The 12,336-nt window shown below is 39.9% G+C and overlaps 2 protein-coding genes across 7 annotated transcripts in view; both read left to right on the forward strand.

The window, feature by feature from the left end:
- The window catches only part of pald1a (phosphatase domain containing paladin 1a), a 61,748-nt gene extending 51,727 nt beyond the window's left edge, over positions 1-10,021 (forward strand). For all 5 annotated transcript variants that reach the window (XM_085170067.1, XM_085170066.1, XM_085170068.1 and 2 more), the window contains exon 20: positions 501-10,021. In XM_085170067.1, coding sequence (XP_085026193.1) covers positions 501-650 — 150 coding nt within the window. In that variant the 3' untranslated portion in view covers positions 651-10,021. The remainder of the gene's footprint in view (positions 1-500) is intronic.
- adamts14 (ADAM metallopeptidase with thrombospondin type 1 motif, 14) overlaps positions 9,906-12,336 on the forward strand; it is a 57,145-nt gene continuing 54,714 nt past the window's right edge. For both annotated transcript variants that reach the window (XM_085170062.1, XM_085170063.1), the window contains exons 1-2: positions 9,906-10,021; positions 10,432-10,853. In XM_085170062.1, coding sequence (XP_085026188.1) covers positions 9,943-10,021; positions 10,432-10,853 — 501 coding nt within the window. In that variant the 5' untranslated portion in view covers positions 9,906-9,942. The remainder of the gene's footprint in view (positions 10,022-10,431; positions 10,854-12,336) is intronic.

The following is a 12,336-nucleotide window of genomic DNA, read 5'->3' on the forward strand; positions in this document are numbered from 1 at the left end:
GAATGCTGGAATTAAAGGAGAAATCTGGGAAAAATGCTTGTTCCTACATTTCCCACAATCCAAAGTCAGTAATTCTCAATAATTTCATTAAACGCTTTATTTCCTAGTAAAAGTCCTTGATGACCTTGATGTCATCGTAATGTCATCAGGATTTTTTAAAGCTCCCTCCAAAATCAATGAGGACACTATTCAGCTGATTTTACAGGCTGATTTGGTTTCTGCTTAATTTATTTTTTATTGCACTGATTTTGGCTGAAAATAAGTACGGTCTTAATATTTTTACCCAAGTGACACAACCGAATTCTTTTTCAGCCACTTCTCCAAACCCGGAGTGGAGCCCTGGTCTTTCATTATAGCAGCTGCGCATCTAGCAGCCATCAGAAACCATGCTGAAAAAGTGGAAGTCCATGTGTTTGTGTGGTCACAAAGGACAAGAAGAGAAAAAAATCTTGGCACGCCATATCGCCTGTTCATTAATATTTTGTGCGTTTCTGTGGTAGGTGGCTGCCAGAGCCGGAGTTTATGACATCCTCAACCAGCTGGGCTTCTCTGAGTTTGAAAACCCGAGGGACACGCCACTGGCCAGGCTGCGCTGCCGCTGGCAACAGCAAAACATTCTGTCACTTCCTTTCCGCGGGGAGTTCATCTGAGAGGGGATCACTGTGAATACGCCAAAACAGTACTGTGCTTTTCAGAATAAAAGACATTTACAATAACATAGTTATGCCTCCTGTATTTACCCTTATTTTCTGTATATCTTCACAACACCTGTTGTTTAATGTTACTGCTTTTTTCCTTTTTTTCTCACTTGTGATGTTAACAGTTTTTAGCTTTAAATCTCAGCAAGATTCTGCTTCTGTATTGGAAGTTGTGCCTTTACATCAGTGAATTTATTAATGTACTAATTTGTACATGTTTAGGTTATTTTTTTCTTTTCTTTTCTTTAAATCACAGTAAAATTATGCTCACTTGTGACAGCTCTTTGAAACTTCAGCCGGAACTAGAGTTAAATGTTGTTATGGAGGAGGAGATCAGAAAATTCCAACAATTTATGTCAGTGTGCATCTGTTCCACTTTTTCAGAAGAGTCCCTATGTACATGTGGAAGCTGTCAGTATTTAAATAACTGTGCTGTTGAGTTATTTGATAAGAGGATTTAGAGCGTTGCAAAGATGCTAAAATATGACAGCACTTATGTTCCTCTGTTGTACCTGATTTTTGTTTTTGGGTTTGTTTGTTTTTTTACGTTTGATTATATCTGTCATGATACAGGTACTAACATTTTTATGTGTTACATTTGATGTTGAAGCACTCTGTGTTTTTTTTGTTTTTTTTAAACTTTGTTTAAAGCTGTAAAATTACTTCTGTCATGTGATGTGATTCTGCATTCTGCCCATTCTTCCTTCTTGTCAAAACATGGTCCACATACATATTACCAATAATGCAAATTCGCCTTCCTACACAGCCTCAAGCTACTCACCTGCAGCTTGATGCAATAGAAGTCTTTAAAGCACCTTTGATGTGTACATTTGGAGGCGTTACTTTTATACCACCTTGGCTTGGGGAGCTTTCACATCATCCCAGATTCAAATTATTCATCTGCAAAATTTATGGATGGAAACAGCATCTGCAGATATTTGGTGTGACTTGGATTTTTTTTTTTTAATACACTTAGTGTTTATTGATGTGGATAAATATACCGTTCCATAACTGCAGCTGATGTTCATTTCTTCAGTGGAGGGAAACAGCTGCATGATTCACTGTTTAGAACAAGAGTTTAAAGTTGCATTGTCTTTCAAACATTTACATCATTGTTTTCTCTGAATGCATGACAACACCAGATCTGTAGAGTAACTTTAACCCTGCAGGATTTCTTTAAAGTCTTGACATGTTCTTTGTTTGAGCATGTGACCGCTATATTATGAATCCTGCCTTAAAACCAGAAAAATAAGCAAAAATCAAAGGATCAAAAATGATCAATCGTTCCTCCAGATACCTGTCATTCTTGTTTGTTTCATTGTGGCATTGCATAATGAAAGTGCACACTTCAAGTTATCAAAAACATTGCAGTGATTGAAAATGGGGAGAAATTTAAAATACACAGTTTGTGTTGGAACATCTAATACCCATCTTTGTGATTCTTGATTAAACGCACAAATGTGCAGGTTGTATACTAAGAGATCCTGATATCTTAACTAGGCTTTTAATTTAATTGTTTTTTTTTTCTTTTTTAACAGGCACTCTTCACAGAGTAAATGTCTTTTATTTGCTGTATGTACCAATTATTTTTTTGTTTGGAAGCTAAAATAAATATTTCAGATAGATCTAACAGAGTTTCTGCTTTTGATATCTTTTTTTTTTTTTACGTGGAGAAAACTAAAACTTATCCATCTGCACCAAGGATTCGGATTTTTGTGTGTAGGAGGGTTTTATGATTTTATTTTGCACACTACTGTCCTCTGTGCCTTGTTTTATTGAAGCTTCTGAAGTCTCCTGCGATGGAGCCAAATGATTGTCTTCCCTCCTCGGTTTCCTTTCTTTTTTCCTCCTTATCTCAGCATCATCTTTTGCTGCAGATACGCACCGCTGAGAACCCTCTCGTATATCCGCGAGGCCTCTTTGTTTTGTGTCTGTGCCAACCTCGGAGAGCAGGACAGGTTATGAGCATCGAGCAGCGTACATTTACCCAAAACAGATGATTCATTGTTGGGCTGAAATCTTAACATATTCCATACACAGTAATAAAGAGCTTAGGCAGATCAAAAGACTAATCTGAGTTGCGTTTTGATGTGGACAGGTAAGGTCTTAATTAAAAAAATATGGTCAGTCTTTCAACAATGGAGTCCTGTGTGAGGATTAAAAGCCACCGGCCGGCACATCAGTGAAGCACACTTGGCTTCGCTGGCCTGCTTTGAAAGTCTGATATCCCAGATCACTTCCCGTCTTGTAAGTGCATAGCAGGCTTATCTTCGGGACTACGGAAGTTGTTAGGACTTTATCACACCACAGCCTATCCTGGATTATTGTAAATGGAAACAAAGTGAGCCAGATTGAAAGGCTTCCTGTAGAGTTTGAGACTTTATGAGCTAATTCATCCCTCTTTGTGAGAGGGTTGGCAGGCCCTGAGGCACAGATAAATTCACCATAACACTTATTGTACACTGTTACTCTTTACCAATGGAGAAAAATTGGCAGATATGGAGAAGGTCTATTCAGTTGCAGCATGTGGCCAACTGGACTCCAGGTCAAGATAAGCCCAGGACATGAGGACCATGCTTGGATGATATAGCGGCCCCTCGCCTTTGAAATTCTTTCCAAACTCATTGAGATACTCCCCAATGTGAAACTCAAGCTAGTGGTTCTGAAGGATCCAGAAATTGCAGCAGACAAAGAGTGGCATTCAGAGGTGAGCAGAAAGAGGGGATGTAATGAACTTCATGTGAAAAGCTTCCCCCTGCAGATGAGAGAGCTGCTGAGGACAGGAGGCATCATGCCGGTGTAAGGGGTTCATGGGTGCATTGCCATCCTCTTTGATTGTTCTTGTGTGTATAAAGGCCGCCTTAAAAAACACCTCGGGAACTCAAGTCTCAAACCTCTCAGGGATTTGATCAATATTAATAAGATTGTTAAGACCTTGCTCTTAAATCTTCTCTGGCAACTATGTGTCTGGGCCTTCATTTACCATGAGCAATAATACACAATCCCTGTTAGGTTATTACACACACTACTGATCCAGGTAAAGTATCAACTGGCGTGATAAAAAATACTGATTGGATTGATAGTGAGCTTTTAAATGCTTATTCCTATTCCCATTTGATCTTTTGGGATACATCCCCATGACTAAGGCTTTCTTATTTAGAGGCAGGGGTTCAAAGCATGGGTGATTTGTTGAATTGTTGAATGAGTTTAAGCAGACTACATGAAAATAAAAGTAATGTAGTGGAGCCACTGGTAACACTCGTTATAGTAAAAGTCTCCATTAGGTTGCAGGGCATTCAGACGTAACCAAGACGACCTGCTGAAGTTCAAACTGAGCATCAGAAAAGGGAAGAAAGGTTATTTAAGTGACTTTGAGCATGGTGTGGTTATTGGTGTCAGACAGGCTTGTCTGAATCTACTGGGATTTCCTACACAGCCAGCGTTTACAGAGAATTGTCTGGAAAGGAGAAAATATCAAATGAGCATTGTTTTTTTTTGGGTGAAAATGCTTTATTGATGCTAGAGATCAGAGGTGAATGGTCAGACTGCTTCTAGCTAATAGTAAGACAACAAGTACCCCTGAATGAGGTATGTAGAAGATCGTCTCTGAATGCATGTTGAACCCTATAGTAGATGGGCTACAAGAGCAGAAGACCATACTCGGTACTACTTCTGTCAGCTAGGAACAGGAAACTACGTTAAGGCTACAATTTGCACCAGCTCTCCAAAAGTGGACAATAGACGTTTCGAAAATTTTGCCAGGTTGGATGAGCCTCCGTTTCTGCTGTAAAATCCAGATGGTAGACTCAGAATATAGCGTTAATAACATGAACGTTTGGATCCATCCTGCCTTGAATCAATAGTTGAGGCTACTGCTAGCAGTGCGATGCTGTGTGGGGATATTTTACAGTGGCTTGCAAAAGTATTCGGCCCCCTTGAACTTTTCCACATTTTGTCACATTACAGCTGCAAACATGAATCCATTTTATTGGAATTCCACGTGAAAGACCAATACAAAGTGGTGTACACTTGAGAAGTAGAACGAAAATCATACATGATTCCAAACATTTTTTACAAATAAATAACTGAAAAGTGGGGTGTGCGTAATTATTCAGCCCCCTTTGGTCTGAGTGCAGTCAGTTGCCCATAGACATTGCCTGATGAGTGCTAATGACTAAATAGAGTGCACCTGTGTGTAATCTAATGTCAGTACAAATACAGCAGCTCTGTGACGGCCTCAGAGGTTGTCTAAGAGAATATTGGGAGCAACAACACCATGAAGTCCAAAGAACACACCACACAGGTCAGGGATAAAGTTACTGAGAAATTTAAAGCATGCTTAGGCTACAAAAAGATTTCCCAAGCCTTGAACATCCCACGAAGCACTGTTCAAGCGATCATTCAGAAATGGAAGGAGTATGGCACAACTGAAAACCTACCAAGACAAGGCTGTCCACCTTCTCACATGTACACCACTTTGTATTGGTCTTTCACGTGGAATTCCAATAAAATTGATTCATGTTTGCGGCTGTAATGTGACAAAATGTGGAAAAGTTCAAGGGGGCCGAATACTTTTGCAAGCCACTGTATATGGGACACTGTGGTGTGAATAAGGCACGGCGGGACCACAGATCTGCATTTTGAGCCATCTTTATTCATTCTACATACATCACACCACAACAACACTCTCAACCCTGCTTCCCCCTGATTTAACACCGTGGGCGGGAACTGCAGATGCCATGCAGGTGCGTCCGCACGGCACCACAGACCACGCCCCACCACAGACACTTTAAAACTGAAGATCAATCCCATTACCCACCCCTTAGTATTGTTGCTGACCATGTCTCTCCCTTTATATCAACAGTCTTCTGATGGCTGCGTTCAGCAGGATAACACATGTAAAGCTCAAAACATTTAATAATAAAACAAATAGAGCACCTTTGGGATGTGGTACTATGGCAGATTTGCATCATCAATGTACACCTGGCAAATCTGCAGGAACTGTGTAGAGGAATATTTCCACTAAACTGTTGAATCTACGAAGACTTAAATGAGGTCTGAAAGCAAAAGGGAATCCAATCGATACTAGCAAAATGTACCTAACAAAGTGGGTGGCAAGTGTATTTATACTGCATAGTAATCAGTCAAACTACATTGCAAAGTTAGACCTTTATTTCAAACAATACCTGAATGTTAACTTAACAATGTGTATTTAAAATTATACAAAGCTTGATTAGCTGATTCAAAGCTGAAACAGAGCTCTATTTGTTGTGATGCCAAGGAACACAAAACTGCAGCGCTGTGTAAAACACAGGCAGAAGTCATAACTCATCCCATGTGTCATTGTATTTTTGTCCTCTGTTTTAGGCTCAGCTGTGCAACATCAGTCAAATAAGCTTAAGCTGTTAAGTCAGTGAGTTAAAACTATGTTGGCACTTCGGGTGAACAAATAGAAGTTCACATAGCACCAGATTTAGCAGCTATTCTTCCAAGCTGGCTTCAGTTTAGTGATATGTTCTGTATGTTGGAGCATAACTCAAATGTTTGGCAACCTTTTAATATTTTATAAGCTAGTGATTCAATACAGTGAACTTTACATTCAATCACAGAATTTCATTCAATCTTTCTATAGTCACAAATACTTTTCATGAAACCAACCCTTGGTGTCAGATCAGCAACATTCTTTTGTTGCTTTTTGCTTTATTGGATAACAGTCTTATCTACAGACTCATGACTTAACTTAAGCTTTCCCTCATGAAATTGAGATTTAAGACTTGCTCTGACAAACTTGGACTTTGTTAAAAAGATAACTCCGTTTCAGACGTGAACAGGCCACAGCAATGTCACATTACTGCCACTGTCAGTGTCAGTGAGTCTCATTATACATGCAAGACTATCAGAAATGCACAGAAGGCTTCTCGGCACCTGGCAGCTGAGACTGACTCCAGCACCCCTGTGACACTAAGATTCATAAGGAGTTAAAGAGATGGATGGATGGAGTTAGAAACATGTTCTTCGGAGACCCAAGATGTAGATGTAAATGAACAGTAATTGAAAGGTAGAGGTAGATATGTTTTTGGTAATCTAAGGGTAGAAGGAGTAGTTTATCATTGTAGCAGATTCTTAAGTGTGTTTTTTAGACTTATAAATTATGTATTAAAAAAAGGATGAAGATCCCCTGGCGTCACTCATTTTTAGTTTTTTAAAACAGTAAGAGTGGAGAGCTGATGGGGGAGTGAGAAGCCAAGAACGTTGCACACTCATACAATAGGGAATGGTCAGTCGCCACAAGCATACCCTTCTTTATCATCTATTTTAGCATAAATGGGATTGTAATAAATGAGCAAATTAAATAAGACTTAAAACAAACACCTCAGACTCTAGAAAATCAGAAAAGCGTTTAGAATTCAAATCAGCAGAAGGGCAGTTTTCTTGCACTTTTCTATAGAACTTGAATTTGCAACTGCCTACTTGCCATTTAAAAGAAGCCCTAATACCTAACCTGGACCCACAGCTAGAAAGAGGAAGTGTAGTGTAATTATTGCATTCATTTTCCACAAAACTGAATGAAAAACAATAGGTTTTGAAATATAAAGAAACAGAGAGGGTTAATTTAGTTCTGTTAGAGCTGCACAGGACTCCCAGATTAATCACATCTTTTTTAAAAAAAAGGTGAAGTGAAACTTGTGTGCTCATTTTTAACCATCCGAACACTTCAGACGCTGCTCTTCCCACAAGCTGCTGGGCAGACTAGCAGCTGCTTTGCATCTCTCTGCATCTCAGAGATGAAAAGTCACATATTTTCTCAGCACGCTGGCATGGCTAGACCACATTACAGCACACATTGAGGCATCCACAATTCCACACTCTATACTGCAACTTTTCCCCTCTGCTGAAAACACAGTGTGGGAGAAGACGTTTGATTCTTTGCAGCTCCACCTGACAAAATTAAACCAGGCACTGTAAAGAAATTATATGCGCCAGATTTTAGGCATGGTTTAGGCTTTGAAGCCCATCTATGTGAAATATGAGAGGGAAATCTGTCAGCTAATATCTTTTTTCTCTCCTTTTTTTTTCAGGAAAACTGACTCTTACATGTCTAATTGTACTTGAAAACCGGATTTGGAGACAAACCTATACCGAAGTTTTGATCTTGCACTCCTGTTGTAAAGGACAGAGTGTTCTGTAGTAGAAAATTGTTCTGGTGTGTGGACTTAACCACAGACTGTAAGTGGAGCTATTCATTTTAGAGGGGAAAAACAAGACTTCTAATTGAATACTATGTTATATTGTGGAATGTCATTCTGGCTTTTGGAAACACATGAAAAAAATCCTCCAAACTGTATGGATGGAAAAACTGCATAAAATCTTCTCACAAGGCAGTTAATGGTTTCCATCTCTTAATGCTGCGGTTAGTTTCCATTGCTTATTAATGCACAAGTCTGGATCACCATCCAAAATCCTCTCATTGCTGCCCTGGGGGAATGACTGCTCTAAACCCACACCTGCTCTGCATTGACCATCCTGGGAGCTTAATTAGCCCAAAATTAAGGGCAGAGTACTCTTATCTGAGGCCCAGACGCAGTCGAGGAACTGGGGAGGAAAAAGAAGGTTCTGTCTAGACACTTTCCCCCCTTTCTCAAAAAGTACCTGAAAGTCAGTCTCATGTTAGCCCAGCCCCCTTCTCTTCCTTTGAGAAGGATTGCAGAGTTGTTGGTTCAGTCTCAGGCTGGTTGTCATGTCTGACTAAGTCTGGACTCCAGCAGACTGAGCCATGGCCAACAAAATCCTGGTTGCCCGAGCAGATCCAGCATTTTAATAGGCTGTCATTCCACCGATGGAATCTGCTGCACAGTTTTCACACATCCTAAGCCTCAAATGATGGCTTTGGATTTGTTCCTTTTCTCCAAAATGGAACAATATGCTAGCAGTGACATCTGCAGGATTCGCCATGATTATTTAACTTTAAACGCAAACCACTTGAGGTCATTAAATCGGATCATGCAGTGTGTATTTTGTTGATACCAGAACATGGAAAACGTGCAGTTATATCAAATCGCTTATTATCCCTCTAGCCAATGATAGGCCTGAGTTTTCAAAAGGCACACCTGCACGTTACCCCAACATGTACTTTGACTCTACATTTAAAGGATCTTTGAAGGCAGATAAAAAACGAAGGTAGAATGTTACATATGGTAAAAGCAGTTTTAATGTGCAATGTTTTCTTTATGTTAGTAAAAAGGGCACATAAGGTTATTAACGTTATTTGCCTTGGCAAAAACTGAAGCTTCAGAGCTTTGGTTGCATTTTATAGCTTTTGCTTGAAATAAACAAGAAACGACTGTAGCCGTCAAAAATGTGAAAAGCGTGAGCGTCCATCTTTCAAACTTTTACTCTTTTATGCGTTGAATTTTTTTTTATCTCCGTTTTTTAGATTTAAATTAATTTTTCACGCCATGTTTCGACAGTTAAAGCGCCCCTCTTCATTCATGGTCGTTATCCTAACGCGTTTTTTTTTCTTTTTTTTTTTTGCGGACTCGTGTGTAAACACTTAGGAGTTATGACAAAGCTTCTGGTTGAGTTTGTCTTCAGAATGAGAACTTTTAGAAGTTTAAAAGTCGCGAGGCTAAATATGCGGTCGTCTAGGGCAGAGATGGCGCTCCCACTATTGGCTGGTTGTGGCTTCAAGTCGAGCAGTTGAGACTCACGCAGCCGAGCCATTGGTGCGTAATGGTGCACGACTGGACGGCAGATGTTTCACCACCGGGACACTCTGTCTCTGCACACATTATCTGAACCCTTCTGAGGTTTTTTTTTTTCTTCTTAGCGTAGGCGTGTGTTAACTTGGTCTCCTTGCGATTTAAAAGTTACCTAAGAAGAAAGAGAGAAAGAAGAAGGGGGAAAAAAAAAGTGGACAACCTCTTCAAACCGTCCCGGTTTTTTACCGGGGAGTTGTCGTCATCAGTACCCCAGATGTCCCCCCCTTTGCTCCCTGAATGGATAGGGCAGTCTTGGTCTATGCAGCTCATTGCAGGCCAAAAGATTGGAAACAACTTGTGAGTATCCGTCAGTTTGGCGTCTAGAGGGAAACGCTCAGAAATGCCCGGCTGCTTCGCTGGAGCTCAACTCTGAGGACTTTTCTCCTGCATTTGTGCTTTTCCAGGAGGGAGAACTCTGCTCTCAGTTTGCAGCAAGAAGGAAAACTTAGCGCTGAAGTGGCAGCTCTCACATTATAGTCCTCGCTATGGATTGTATGTATTTATTGATGTGCGTTTCACTCAGTCAAGTATTTTTGGAGTGTATTTTCGCAGCAAAAGCGCATGGTGAGTTATCCATTCCGTTTCCCTTTATTTTTTTTACACATGTTTTTACGGTGCAGAGAGATGCACTGTAAAGTTTATAAAGTGGGGGGGAATAATGATAAAAATGAAGCCCTGCATCTATTGATGGGTCATACATAATTAAACCTGACAGCCTTACTGTTCACTCAATGTAGGGTGTTGCTGTATTTCCACTGTGACTATCCACTGTCAGCTATATATAGTTGTTTCATAAAGACAGTATTAATGCTAAGATAATTCATTATGTCATAATAAATATTATTTGTCTATACTTTTTTACTCAATCGTGCATGTGTAGTTTCTGTTTAAACTGCTTAGTTGTCATTTCCTTTGGAACTTGCTTTGCATAGGTCACTACTGTCATTCTCACTTGACACTGTCTGTCTCATCAGAAAAAATCTCTGGAAAGTTAAGTGAATATGGTCTTATCGTGCCATTCAGCACAGACTCCCATGGCCGGTACATTTCTCATGTGGTCTCAGCTGGAATTGGAAGTAAAGGTGCTGCTGCTCCTGTTGTTGATGCTGTCTCAGGCTTTGGCAGCAGAAGAAGGGTGGCCCGCAGTGCCCCTGAGATGCCCTCAGTCACCTCAGCGTCGGCTCAGCACTTATTTTTCAATGTTACCGTGTTTGGGAAAGAACTGCACCTCCGCTTGAGGGCCAACAGGAGGCTGGTGGCCCCAGGGGCTTTTGTGGAATGGCAAGAGGACTTTAAGGAAAAGGCCAAGGAACGAATCCAAGGAGACTGTGTTTTCAGTGGAGATGTGACTGACATGCCAGATGCTTCTGTGGCTATCAGCAATTGTGATGGACTGGTAAGTGCCACTACTGCAGGCGTGAAACAGTAGTATGATGCTTTCACTTCTTTGACACTGTGTCAGGCAGAATATGCTTTGACATGTATTTTTTCATATCCAGAAAGTCTTCCGGGGCACTTGTTCCACATAACATCATCACATTAGATAAAAAGTGTTACATCATCTGAAATCCTTTGATGATGTTAAAAGGCTGCTGTCATCATGCCAACATGGATACTTAATAACATGTTTGCATTGTATTAAAGAAATGTCAGCGTTATTTACAAAATGTCTCTCACAACATCTTTACAATGCTGCCCATCTGTATATATTTTCCAAAACATCCGACCCACTAGGCTCTGTGTGGGCTAGTTTGAATGCTGTTTTTTTTGTTGTTGTTGTTATTAGACTCATTTTGCCAGGCTAGATCAGCCCAATTTGGAAAATTACAGAACAAACATCTCAAAGGTTGAGCAAGTGCTCAAAAATTGATAAAGGATGAGCCTGATTGCATTTCTTTCTGCTGATGACCATCTGAGTGTTGATAACATAGACGTAACTTCATGTAGCAGGTTTTAGCCTAGCCTTACAAAATGTCAAAATCAGTGAGCTTCAGGGATGTCTTCTTATTTTTGAATGTTGTTTTTATGCAGAGTTGACATGACAACATAACCTCTCATAAGCATAACATAGAAGGTCTGATAACTGAACAGCTGAACCAACCACAGGACATTATAATGATGCCTTGGTCAAACTTTTCCATAGTGTAGTGGAAAAAGTGTGAGTGTTTTAAACCTTTGGTAAGTTGGTAAAGTTGTTAGGCAGTTCTTAAGACTTGTATTGTATTTTTTATTTAGTGGTAGTGTAGTTTTAACATTGCAAATACCTAAAGCCAACATGTTTAGTGAAATGTAATTACATTTTCTGTAAAATGGTTGAAAAAAAAAAGTTATAGGTAGTTGTTACACAGCACAGTTGGACTTTATGAGAGTAAAGTCCTATTCCTCTGCGGGGCAACCTGCATATGGCCAATAAAGCATTCATTCATTCATTAGTGTACAGGAAGCTAGTTCAGAGGAAGCTGTAAAGACAAATTTGAATCAAGAGAGAACTAAAGAACAAGGGGTCTGTTTACTTCCTATTAAAGCCACTAATCCATCTAGCTATCCATTTTGTTAATATCCAGTACAGGTTCATGGGGTACTAGAGCTTTTCCCAGCTGTCACTGGTACACCCTATTAACAGTCACTGTAGCACAAATGACTGTAATTAACTTGAAGAGTTGAGGTGATGCTCCATAGGTAGCAGTGAATGGATCTGTACAGCATACAGCATTATTTACTCCTGCTTCTAGATAAAACAAAAACAAACAAATAAAAATGTTATTCTTGTTTTTGCACATGTAGCGGTGCCGTTGTTTTTATAGGGTAGGGTTCTTGCTCATAAAATGTTAGCATTCTACTAATGGTTTACCACTTATTTACTGTGTAAAACAATGAAA

The sequence above is a fragment of the Neolamprologus multifasciatus genome, chromosome 8, assembly GCF_963576455.1.
Source record: "Neolamprologus multifasciatus chromosome 8, fNeoMul1.2, whole genome shotgun sequence".
Lineage (NCBI taxonomy): Eukaryota > Metazoa > Chordata > Actinopteri > Cichliformes > Cichlidae > Neolamprologus > Neolamprologus multifasciatus.